This window comes from Indicator indicator, chromosome 37 (assembly GCF_027791375.1).
Source record: "Indicator indicator isolate 239-I01 chromosome 37, UM_Iind_1.1, whole genome shotgun sequence".
NCBI lineage: Eukaryota > Metazoa > Chordata > Aves > Piciformes > Indicatoridae > Indicator > Indicator indicator.
Genome location: NC_072046.1, coordinates 1424411 through 1436841, shown reverse-complemented (window position 1 = coordinate 1436841; position 12431 = coordinate 1424411). Strand labels below are relative to the sequence as shown.

General features: G+C 46.7%; 1 protein-coding gene across 3 annotated transcripts in view; it reads left to right on the top strand.

Annotated features, from left to right (window-relative positions):
- TANC2 (tetratricopeptide repeat, ankyrin repeat and coiled-coil containing 2) overlaps positions 1-12431 on the top strand; it is a 230747-nt gene that overhangs the window by 131336 nt on the left and 86980 nt on the right. For all 3 annotated transcript variants that reach the window (XM_054396496.1, XM_054396495.1, XM_054396494.1), the window contains one exon: positions 11340-11603. In XM_054396496.1, the coding sequence (XP_054252471.1) occupies positions 11340-11603 (264 nt within the window). The remainder of the gene's footprint in view (positions 1-11339; positions 11604-12431) is intronic.

The window sequence follows — 12431 nt, the reverse complement described above, 5'->3', positions numbered from 1 at the left end:
GGCTGAAGGACTTGGGATTTTTTTAGCCTGGAGAAGAGCAGACTGAGGGGGGGAATCTTCTCAATGCTTATCAATACTCAAGGGGTGTCTGTCAGGAGGATGGGACCAGGGTTTTTTCAGTGGTTCCCAGGTAATAGACATGAACCTGAACATCCAAGGTTCCATCTAAACATGAGGTGGGAGGAACTTCATTATTGAACACTGTAGAACACTGGACCAGGCTGCCCAGAGAGGTGGTAGAGTCTCTATCTCTGGAGTCATTCCAAACCCACCTGGACACCATCTGTGCAACCTGTTCTAGGTCAGCCTTCTTTAGCTTGGAGTTGAACTAGATGATCTCCAGAGGGCCCTTCCAACCCCTGTAATTCTGTAAAGGACCCTATCCCCTGCAGTAGGTCCTTGGAATGAAGCTTTTTTCACTCTTTTCTTGCTGTTGTTTGGGGTTTTTTTTTAGTTTTTTTTCCCCATCCTGACTCCTGAGCTTTTATCAAATTGTTGCTTTCTCCAGATTTCTGTGTCCATGTGTTAAAAATAGGTTTGTAATAAATTCATCTGGAGTGCATGCTAATCAGAATAGCTGCTGTTGACACTAAAACCAAGACAGATTTGTTTGCAACTTTTAACTGCTTTGAGAAGGGAACAAAGAGCAGCTCAAAAGGCACACATGATAAATTTAACTCAGGTTAAATATTTTTTGTGATCTTCCAGTGAAAGCATTTGAATTTTGACATTCCCATCAGTATTATGAAATACTCTGTTAATAATGAATTCAGATTTCTAAGAATTACAGCTCTGGTTTTAAATCTCTCCAGCTTCCATTTGGGCTCATTCCCCAAAGGAGGAGCTCCCTGGCTCATGTTGATGAATAATGAGCTTTTGTTCACTGATATTGCAGGTGACAGGCTGACAGTTTAGAGGGTGAAAAGGGGAGGCTATTTATCAGCATCTCATCAGCTCTGGAGCAAAATTAGAGGGGTCACAGAATCCCAACCACATGAAGTGCTAAAGGACACTCTCTCTGAATCCCAATTCAATTCTTTCTCCATTTCATTAAAAGGTCAAATTAAGCAGAGAGCAAATGCATGTCTAACATGATTCATGGTGGATATCAGGGGGTGAGAAATCACGAAAACACCAAGTATCAGTTCTGCTTTCCCCCCAGTGAAGCCACTGGGGCATCAAGGGTTGGACCTGACACCAAAATCTGGCCCTTAAATACTGGGTAAATGATGGGTCAGCTACAGGGGTTTGATAAGAAATTATATTAGAAAAGAATTTCTTTGCTGCAGGAGTGGTCAGGGACTGGAACAGGCTGCCCAGGGAGGTGGTGGAGTCACCATCCCTGGAGGTGTACAACAAGTGTGTGGCACTTTGGGACATGGTTTAGTGGCCATGGTGGTGTTAGGTTGATGGTTGGACTGGATGATCTTAGAGAGCTTTTCCAGTGTTAATGATTCTCTGATTATATGTTACTGGAGAGAGGAAAAAAAAGGGAGAAAAAAGAATGTTTGCAGAATCACAGAATGTTAGGGACCTCAAAAGCTCATCCAGTCCAACCCTCCTGCCAGAGCAGGATCATCTAGAGTGGGTCACACAGGAATGCATCCAGGTGGGTTTTGAATATCTCTGTAGAAGGAGACTCCACAACCCCCCTGGGCAGCCTGCTCCAGTGTTCTGTCACCCTCACAGGGAAAAAAAATTTCCTCCTGTTTCCATGGAACTTCCTATACCTCAGCTTCCACCATTGCCCCTTGTCCTGTCACTTAATGCTGAAGGAGGTGGCACAGAACAGATGTTACACAGCAGCTGTGAAGTTGGCTTCAGGTTATGGTCCAGCCTGGTAGATGGAAAAAAAAATTGAGTGAAAAATTGAAAGAATCAACTCCAAAGACAGAGGAGAAGAGAGCTAGAGGAAAATTCAGTGCTGTTGACTCCCACAGTGTTATTTTGGCTACTGTGGTAAGTGACTTTTCTTTAATGCTTTAGCTTTGATGGCTTGAGATTAGATGGGACTCTAAGCTTTTATTTTAAGAGCAGGAAGATTTTAACCTTCATGGTTATGAAAAGCTTCACAACAATCCAAGATTGCCCAGAAAGTTCCTGCAAATAATTTCCCTCCCCTTGTGCACACCCCCACCCCATGTGCCTCCTTTCTGCTTTCTTGTTCCAATCTTATAACTTTAAAACCATTTTTAAGGCTATAATGGACTTTAAAAAAAAACAAACAAACAAAAAAAAAAAAGAAGAAGAAAAATTGTCCTTGCTGATGATAAAGGAAAAATGACTTAACCTGATGTTGATGAGACAGAAATAAAGGAGGATCCATAACAGTAAAAGGTGGACAATACAGTGAGGGCACTGAATAAAGAAGGAGGTGGGAGGTGATGTAGAGTTAAAGGATCACAGAATCACAGAATGGCTTGGGTTGGAAGGGAAGCTTCAAGGCCATCTGGTTCCAACCCCCCTTCCATGGATAGGGTCACTTCCTGCTAGACCAGGTTGCTCAGAGCTCCATCCAGCCTGGCTTTGAGCACTCCCAGGGATGGGGGATCCACAGCTTCCTGGGCAGCCTGTTCCTGTGTCTCACCACCCTCATGGGGAAGAATTTCTTCCTAATGTCTAATCTAAATCCAGCTTCTTCTGGATTAAAGCCATTGCCCCTTGTCCTGTCACTTTGTAAAAGGTCTTTCCCCATCTTTCTGAGCAGCCCTTTTAAATACTGAGAGGTCTCCCTGGAGCCTTCTCTCCTGCAGGCTGAACCCCACCTCTCTCACCTTGTCCTCACTGCAGAGGGCTTCCAGCCCTTGGATCATTTCTGTGGCATCTTCTGGACTCGTTCCAACAGGTCCATGTTCTTCAACACTGGGGGCCCCAGAGCTAGATGCAGCACTCCAGGTGGGATCTCATGAGAACAGATGAGAGTAGATGGAGAAAGTCACCTCCCTCGACCTGCTGGTCATGCTTGTCTTGATGCAGCCCAGGGTGAGGTTGGATGTCTCTGTACATTTCTTCTCATGACATTTTAGCAGCCCCCTGTGCCAGTCCAGTGGATCTCTGTAGCTGACATGTGCAGCAAGGTGGTGTGGGAGAAACACAGCATTTGGGGGCAGGCTGGGCAAGGCAGAGAGCCTGCAGGGTAGGGCACTGTGAGCTGGGTGAGACCCTTGTCCAGAGCTGGGCTCTGCTGGTGGGAGGCTCTTTTACCCAGGCCTTACATCTCCAGCCTGAGTAGCACACACAGGTATGAACCCTTCCAGGTGTTTGTACCATTCTTCACCCTGCTTGACAGCTGTTGCAGGAGGGAATTCAGATTTAGAACAGGAGGAGTTATGGGGTCAGCAGGATGCTACTTCCAAGGTATTTTTCATGATGTCTCAAGACCTTTTGTGTGCTGGCTGTGATTTATAATACCTCCAGGCTGAAAGCAGCAATGGGTTTACCTGTTTAATCTCTGTCTCTTTACAGGACTCTTTGTATGAATTAAGGCAGTGCTCTTTACTTTTACCCCACCCCCCCCTATTTGAGAGTGGTGTCGTTAAGCATACAAAGAGTGGATTTTGTCCTCAAGCCTTGAGCAGATCAGACTTCAAGTCAATTTTTCTCTTTGCATGGAGAAACCTTCAACTCCCAGGCTGATGGTGTCCAGCAGAGAATAATGTTCTCCTAAAAGCACCAAGTGCTCCAGGGCCTCTTGGGCTGTGGGCTGCACGTGACTGCCCAAGGCTGCTGCCTTCCCTCAGGAAGGCTTTGGGCTTATGCTTTCTGCCTGCCAAATTGCTGTGTGTGGCAGCCCAGCTCCCTGGAGCGCTCTGCAGCGCCGTGGCTATATTTAGAGGGATCCTTCTGTGGCCAAGCTAAGCTCAGTGTAGATCAGGGTAAAAAATTTATTTTCCTCCCTGCCAACTGGTAGATGTTAGCTAGGCCATCTCTAATGCAATGAGGCAAGTGGTGTTTTAGTGTGTTCCTGGAGACAAGTGGGGATGAGGTTGACTTTGCAGAGTTTGCCTGAGTTGTTTTAGGACCTGATTTGGGTGCAACATTTGAAGCTTCACCACTTCGCTGCAGGTCTGGCTTTCAGGCACCAAAATCTCTGCTTCCTACTGGAGACATCGTAAATCTTTACACAGAATTTACAGCTGTTGGTCATCATGAAGTGGTAGCTATAGAAACCTGCATTCTCCTGCAGTTCCATCTGAAGGGTGGACATAAAGGTTGATGTTTTCCAGGCGTGATCTTTGCCTCGAGGAGAATTGGAGGTGATGGTAAAAATCCCCTCGCGTGCTTGACTTGTGACAAGGAGAGTTGAAAGCCTCCTGCTTGAGGGCACAGGGCAACTTGCAGCTAAGTGAGAAATAATATTTGAAGTGAGAAATAATATTTGTTGTCCTATAAATACATGAAATCCTCCAGGAAGTGGAGTAGTGGCTGCAGTGGTGTCTTGGATGAGCTGCTGCTTTGATACGGTTCTGCTTTTTACCCGAAGAAATAAAAATCTTGGCAACCATGTCATCTACAAAAAAAGCAACCCTAATCAAAATGTTTCACCAAGGGAAACCAGCCAAGATTGAAAATGAAAGCTTGACATAGGCAAGTGCACTGCCAAGGAAAACTTGGAGGTCTTGAATCATAGAGTCAGGGAATCGTTTTGGTTGGAAGAGACCTTGCAGATCCTCAAGGCCAACCATTAACCCAGCACTGCCAGGGCACCACTAAACCATGGCCCTCAGCACCATGTCTGCACTGCTTTTAAATCCCTCCAAAGATGGGGACTCCACCACTGCCCTGAACAACCTGTTCAGGGGCTTGACAACCCTTTTGAGGACCAAATTGTTCTTCGTGTCCAACCTAAACCTCCCCTGGTGCAACTTGAGGCCATTTCCTCTCATCCTGTCGCTTGTTCCTTAGGAGAAGAGACCAAACCCCCACCTGCCTCCAGCCTCCTTTGTAGAGAGCAATAAGGTCTCTCCCATCTTAGTCCATCCCCTGCAATTATCCTCTCTGCTCCCACAAGGCAACAACATCTCTTCTTCAGACAGCTGCTGATACATCCATGGTCTCTGTGCCCACAGCCCACTAGCTGTGGTGGAGCAGAGCTCAGGCACTGCAGTGTTCTGGGGGTTTTTGTTGCTTTCTGGCTGGCTGCAGCACTGAAAAGAGCCTCAGGTAGATGCATGCGTCTCATGGCACATCAGCAACCTTTCTCACATCCCAACAGGTTCCATGTTCCCCAGCTTAACGTGTCCCATCATGTGCCCTGATGTGCTGGATATTGTCTGGTAGAGACTCAAGGTTGAAAGATCTGTCTCTCAGCAGATGGCTTAAGGCAGAAATTCCTGCTCTTTGATGGATTTGAGGGCATCAGGTTATCTGCTCCCAAATTAGAGTCTGCTGTCTGTTAAGAGATTCCTTTTTTTCTTTTTAGCTGTTGGTTAATTAGATAACCTTGGGTTTAAAATCATAGAGTCATGGGATGGTTTGGGTTGGAAGGGACATTTAAAGGTCATCTGGTCCAACCCCCTGCAGTCAGCAGAGACATCTGCATCTAGAGCACTAGAGGCTCTGCAGGGACTCTCCATCACTGGGAGGACCTTCTTTCCACAGGCTATCAGCTTGGCTAGTCAGAGTTGTCGTTATGAATGACAGAGCAAAGAGATCTCAGAGGATGAGCACCTCAAATACTGTGTCCAGTTCTGGTGTCCCCAGCAGAAGAAGGACACAGAGATGGTGGAATGAGTCCAGAGGAGGCCACAAAGATGATCCAAGGACTGGAGCACCTCTGCCATGAGGATAGGCTGAGGGAGTTGGGGGTGTTCAGCCTGGAGAAGAGAAGACTCCAAGGGGACCTTAGAGCTGCCTTCCAATACCTGAAGGGATCCTACAAGAAGGCTGGAGAAGAACTTTTCATGAGGGTGTCTAGAGACAGGACAATGGGAAATGGTTTGAAGCTAAGAGAGAGCAAGGGTAGACTGGAGTTTAGGAAGAAGTTCTTCAGTACAAGAGTGGTAAGACTCTGGAAGAGGCTGCCCAGGGAGGTTGTGGATGTCTCCTCCCTGAGGGTGTTCAAGGCCAGGCTGGACGAGAAGCATCCCTGCACATGGCAAGGAGGTTGGAGCAGATGATCTCTGAGGTCCCTTCCAACCCAAACCATTCTATGGAAATACTTGGTTTGTAGCTTAGATGTTCAATATAACCAAAGCAGGAAGGAACGAAGATTCCTCTCTTGGTTCCTTCTGGAATAATTTAGTATAATCTGAATTCCAGAAGGAATCTTGAAAGTCACAGTATCACAGTTTGGTAGGGATTGGAAAGGACGTCTGGAGATCATCAAGTCCAACCTCCTTGCCAAGGCAGGTTTACCTAGAGAAGGTCACACAGTTTTTAGTATAATCTGATATTCTGGTGTTCTCCTTCTTTATTCCCTGGATACAAAAATCTCCTTGAGATGGAAGAGTAGCCAGCAGTGTCCTGCTGTTAGTGGGTAGCTGCCCTTGCCCGTTTCAATCAGCTTCCCTGCATCTGGATTAAGGCCCAGAATATTTTTAACATGGAGATGTGGTTTGGGTACATTACTGATGCAGCAGGAGCCCTGTTGTGAGTGTGAGTGGGACTCATCCCCAGGGGTGGGTCCTCATTCCCCATGCCACCCTCTAGAAGAGATTAGTGCTGTACAGCACAGTTAATCCCCACGGGGCCCGGCGCAGGAGCGGATGGGGAGATGTCCTCACACACCCGAACCCTTTGAGCACAGCCCCTGTCCTGGAATAGCCTCTGCAGCTCAGGAAAGATTAGGCTGTGAATGTGGCAGACTTGGAGAAATAAGGTGGTTTTGCAGATCTTCTGCTTGTGGCTGTTCGTGGGCTTGATCCGATCGGGAACTGAGATGGATCATAGAATCCTGTTGGTTGGAAAACATCTCTGAGATCGTTGAGTCCAACCCCCATGGCCATCAAACCATGCCCCCAAGTGCCATGGCCACATGTTCTGGAACACCTCCAGAGATGGTGACTCCACCACCTCCTTGGGCAGCCTCTTCCACTCTTTCAGTAAGGAAATTGTTCCTCATGTCCAACCTAAACCTCCCTTGGTGCAACCTGAGGCTGTTTCCTCTTGTCCTACCATTTGTTCCTTGGGAGAATAGACCAAACCCTTCTCACTCCAGCCTCCTTTCAGAGAGTCATAGAATGAAATTCTTCCTTCCCAAGAAACTGGGTAGGGTAGAGTGGGATGGAGTGGAGTGCAGTGTCAGGGAAGGGGAAAGGGAGGGGAGGGAAGGGGAGAAAGAGGAATGGAGTGGAATAGAATAGAAGAGGAGAAGAGGAGAATAGATTGGATTAGATTTTCAGTGGGAAGGGACCCACAATGATCATCTGGTCCAGCTCCCTGACCACTTCAGGGCTGACCAAATCTTTGCACATTCTTCATATCCACTAACTTTCCATTGCCAGCTTTTTACACTGCATCCACCATACTTGCTGCAGCTCATGTGAACTGTCTGACATTAGATGTTGTTTTCTCAAATGTAGATGGGGAAGTTGTAGTTTCTGAGCAGCTCTCAGGGTTTGTACCCTTGGCAAGCAGGAGTCGTGCTCTGCATGTCAGTTCCCCTTGCTGCCTTGGAGCCCACCTTATGCTTTTGCCTTTTAAATAAAGTCCAAATTGTTTTGCTTTCAAATAGCTCCTAGAAGAGATTAAGTCCATAGAGCAATCACTTCCAGGCTGTGCAGCAGTGCTTATATCATCCAGGGCTGTTCAGAAGGTAAATTAATCCACAGGGAACAATCTTAAATACCTGATTCAATGAAGAGTTTGCACATAAAACAGCTTTGGTGTAAAGTAGTGGAAATTATGTTTAAAATGAACACAAATTGTCCATTAGAAAAGCAGCCAGCAGGATTTATTAACTCTTGTTTGTTTGTTTGTTTTCTTTTTTTTGGGGGGGGGGTTGTTTTGTTGGTTTCTTTGCTTCATTTAGAGGAAAAATTCTTTTGACACACCATTATTTTGTTTTCCCTCAGATTGCTGTATTGGAACACGGCTGATTTCAGCTGCTGATGTGTTCCTACCAAGATTAATTAGACATCTAGTGAGATAGGGGTTTTCAAATTAATGGATTTTAATGGATCAATGGATTCTCTTGTCCTGTAAATAGACAGCATAGCATGGCCAGCACTGCAGAGCCAGAGCCAGGCTTTGACCTGGAGATTTTCTAGCAAACCATTTCAAACCTATTTCTCAGCTTCTAAGCAACTTAAGGGAGCAGAAGAAATCTGTGAACATCTGTTTCTTGTTGCTATCTTATTTTCCTGTGCAGCAAGTGTGAATCTGCTTATCAGGCAGCAATCCTATGTTCAGATGCCAGCAAATACCAGCTCGTAGCGGTGCCTGTGTTGGTTTGCAAGAGCAAAATATGTTACAAACAACCAAATTTTGGAACACTTGGTGAGATATGAAGAAACTGATCCCACTGCAGAGCCAAGAAACCAAATATTGAGAAATAAACTGATAGAAATAGGGGTAGAGGTTGAAGCTCTACATGGAGTTAGTTGGGGTGGATGAAGAGCAGGCACAGTAGGAGTTACAGGTGGTGATGTTTTGGTTTTGAATCACAGAACGTTGGGGTTGGAAGGGACCTCCAGAGATCATCAAGTCCAACCCCCTGCCAATGCAGGATCACCCAGGGCAGGCTACACAGGAATCCATTCAGGTTGGCTTTGAAAGTTTCCAGGGAAGGAGACTCCACAACCTCTCTGGGCAGCCTGCTCCAGGGCTCTGTCACCCTCACAGTAAAGAAGTTTCTCCTCATGTTGAGGTGGAACCTCCTGGGTTCCAGCTTACATCCATTATTCCTTATCCTACTACCAGGTGCCACTGAAAAGAGCCTGGCCCCTTCCTCTTGACAGCCACCCCTCAGATATTTATAGAGATCCCCTGTCAGCCTTCTCTCTCCAAACTAAACAGCCCCAGGGCTCTCAGTCGTTCTTCATAGCAGAAATGTTTCAGTCCCTTCATCATCCCCATAGCCTCTGTAGTATTCTCCCCATCAGATCCCTGTCTCTCTTGAGTTGGGGAGCCCCAAACAGGACACTTCAAACCCTTCCCTCTTGTCCTGTCTCTAGACAGCCTCAGGAAAAGTCCCTTTCCAGCCTTCCTGCAGGATCCCTTCAGGCATTGGGAGGCAGTTCTAAGGTCCCCCTGGAATCTTTTCTTCTCCAGACTGAACACCCCCAGCTCCCTCAGCCTGTCCTCACAGCTGAGGTGCTGCAGCCCTTGGCAGGTCTGTGTGGCTGTTTCTGAGAATTTAACTTTAACACCTACTGTTAGGCAGTGAAATTGTTCCAGCACTCCACATGAAAACAACTGGCTAAAGGAGGTAGTTCTCTACTTCTGGATGCATTTGGAAAACCAAAGGGAATAACCTTTAGCCATCTGCAGATAAACTGCATCTTCCTTTAGGTGCTCTTTGGCTGGAACCTCTTTTCTAGGCTGCTTGCTCTTAATCTCGGCATAGAAAAAGCTTTAGCATAAAGCATGTGAGGCTTAGAGTGATTGACTGTTTGTGTTTATCAGTGTGAAAATAGTCAATGAGGCAGCATCACCCTTGGTGCAAGAGGGGGCTTTGGGAAGCCAAGAAAGCTGCTTCTGAGACCTTCCAGTGAGGTTTGTGTTGTAGACACAAAGTGGTAGATCTCTGCTGTTGTGTCCAGGGGTGGATGACACAGAAATCAATGGAGAAACTGGATTGGGAAATGTATTTACCACAGCTAAGTGAAAATGATGGATTTCAGTGGATCTTGCTAGTGGATCTATAAGCACAGGGCACATCCAGAGCTTCAGAGTATTCAGGGTTGTGTTGAGTGTGGGGGGTTTGGAATAGCAGTGGAAATGTGTGTGATTGTGGTGATGAGAGGACAGTGAGCTCTGCTTTGTGAGCTCTCTCTTTCTGATTTTTTTTTTCTTCTTTTGTCTTTTCTGGGGGGGTTGCCCCCCTAAGCGATAGAGCAGGCAAATTTGACACACTCAGATAATCTGGTATGGGCATTGGGACCTTGCATTAATGACTAAGAGGTCTGATTATGACCTTGAATGAATACATGGGAGGCTAAAGATGAAAGGAAAGTCAGCAGCCCTAAGGGAGTTACAGCCAGGGGACAACTGCATCAGAATCCAGAAGAGAAAATACCAAGGGGGAGAGGATGTCAGTGGGATGAATCAGTAAATTCTTGTCACTTCCCCAGGTGAAAGTCAATATATTCTGCTCTGTAAAATGTAATAATAGAAAGGAAAATGTGTAGATTACAGGTAAAGCTTCATGCAAACCTGCTGTCAATCAAACAAGACTCTGGCTTCAGCTTCTGAGGCAAACTAATCCGTGAGAGCTGATTGTTCAAGCAAGTCAGGTAGGAGCTTTTGGTGCCAGACATTGCAAGGTTATAAACCTCTGCAAACATTCCCTGGGAAGGTGGTGTAACCACCATGCAGAGGACCAGCACTGATCATGGGTTTGGTGTTTTTTTTTTTTTTTCCTTAATAGTTTCTGCTCTTTCTGGAATTGTCTGTTCCAAGTACGGTGCTGCCGGTTTGTAGTGCCCGTTGTAATTAGAAATGGCTTTTCCCAGTGCCAGCCAAAGCATCTCAAGCCTAAATGTTCTGTTAGAAGTAGCAAGCAGAAACAGTATCAGGAAACTCCAGTCCATGATGTCTGATTCCTGTGGATGTGGAAATCATAGAATAGAATAGAACAGAATCAAGGAGGTTGGAAGAGACCTCAAAGATCATCGAGTCCAACCTGTCACCCTACACCTCATGACTATCTAAACCATGGCACCAAGTGCCACGTCCAATCCCCCCTTGAACACCTCCAGGGATGGTGACTCCACCACCTCCCTGGGCAGCACATTCCAATGGCCAACCACTCTGTGAATAACTTTCTCCTCACCTCCAGCCTAAACCTCCCCTGGCACAGCTTGAGACTGTGTCCCCTTGTTCTGGTGCTGGTTGCCTGGGAGAAGAGACCAAACCCCTCCTGGCTACAACCTCCCTTCAGGTAGTTGTAGACAGCAAATGAGGTCTCCCCTGAGCCTCCTCTTCTCCAGGCTAAACAGTCCCAGCTCCCTCAGCCTCTCCTCATAGGGCTTGTGCTCAAGGCCTCTCCCCAGCCTCGTTGCCCTTCTCTGGACATGCTCCAGCAATTCAACATCTTTCCTAAACTGAGGGGCCCAGAACTGGACACAAATGTGATGAGCATCGTCGTGTTTCGGCTGCCGTGCGGCAGGGAGCAGCGCCTGGCCCGGCCGCTCCTCCGCCCTCACTCCCTTTGCTTGTCCTCTCTTCCCTTCCAGCCACTCTGACAAGCTACTCAGAAAACGTGGAGCGCACTAAATATGGAGGGGAGAGCAGTAAGGAACTTGGATCTGGAGGAAACCTGAAACCTTGGCAGTCTCAGAAATCCAGCATGGACTCCTGCCTGTACCGCGTGGACGAGAACATGACAGCCTCCACCTACAGCCTGAACAAGATCCCCGAGAGGAACCTGGAGACAGTCTTGTCCCAGTCTGTGCAGTCCATTCCTCTTTACCTTATGCCACGGCCAAATTCAGTAGCAGGTAAGAAACAAAACATTTTTTTCTTTTGGACCTTTGGTCAGAGCGAGGCACAATCCCTGCATGTCACAGCCTTGTCCATGTTCTCCTTACCCAAAGAGAAATTTCCTTTCTGCACTCATCATCATTAAGTGTGATGAAAATTGTCTTTGCCTTTGAGTTATTGCTTCCAAAGGGAAAATTCTTAAGGGGAAAACTGGTTGTTGATGGTCTTTAATGGTTGTTTTCAGCACTCTGTAGTCCCTTCAAAAATTTTTTTTTGTAGCTATAAGATTATTGGAGATATGTTTGAAAAATAAAAATCTTTGCTCTCATTACAATGGAAATAATCTTGGGTTTAATAGTCTTGGGCTTAATAATCTTGAAGTTCTGTGTTACTGACAGAGTGCCAAGACACAAAACTATTCCTGTTACTGTGGTGTCCCCAGCATAAGAACAACACAGAGCTGTTGGAGAGAGTCCAGAGGAGGCCACAAAGGTGATCCAAGGGCTGGAGCACCTCTGCTGTGAGCATAGGCTGAGGGAGCTGAGAGTGTTCAGCCTGGAGAAGACTCCAGGGGGGACCTTAGAGCTGCCTTCTGGTACCTAAAGGGATTCTACAGGAGGGCTACAGAGGGACTTTTCATGAGGATGTCTAGAGACAGGAAAAGGGGGAATGGTTTGAAGCTGAGAGAGAGCAGGGTTAGAGTGGAGCTGGGGAAGAAGTTCTTCAGTATGAGGGTAGTGAGATTCTGGAATAGGTTGCCCAGGGACGTTGTGGCTGCCTCCTCCCTGAGGGTGTTTAAAGCCAGATTGGATGAGGACTTGAGCAACCAAGTCTGGTTGAGAGGT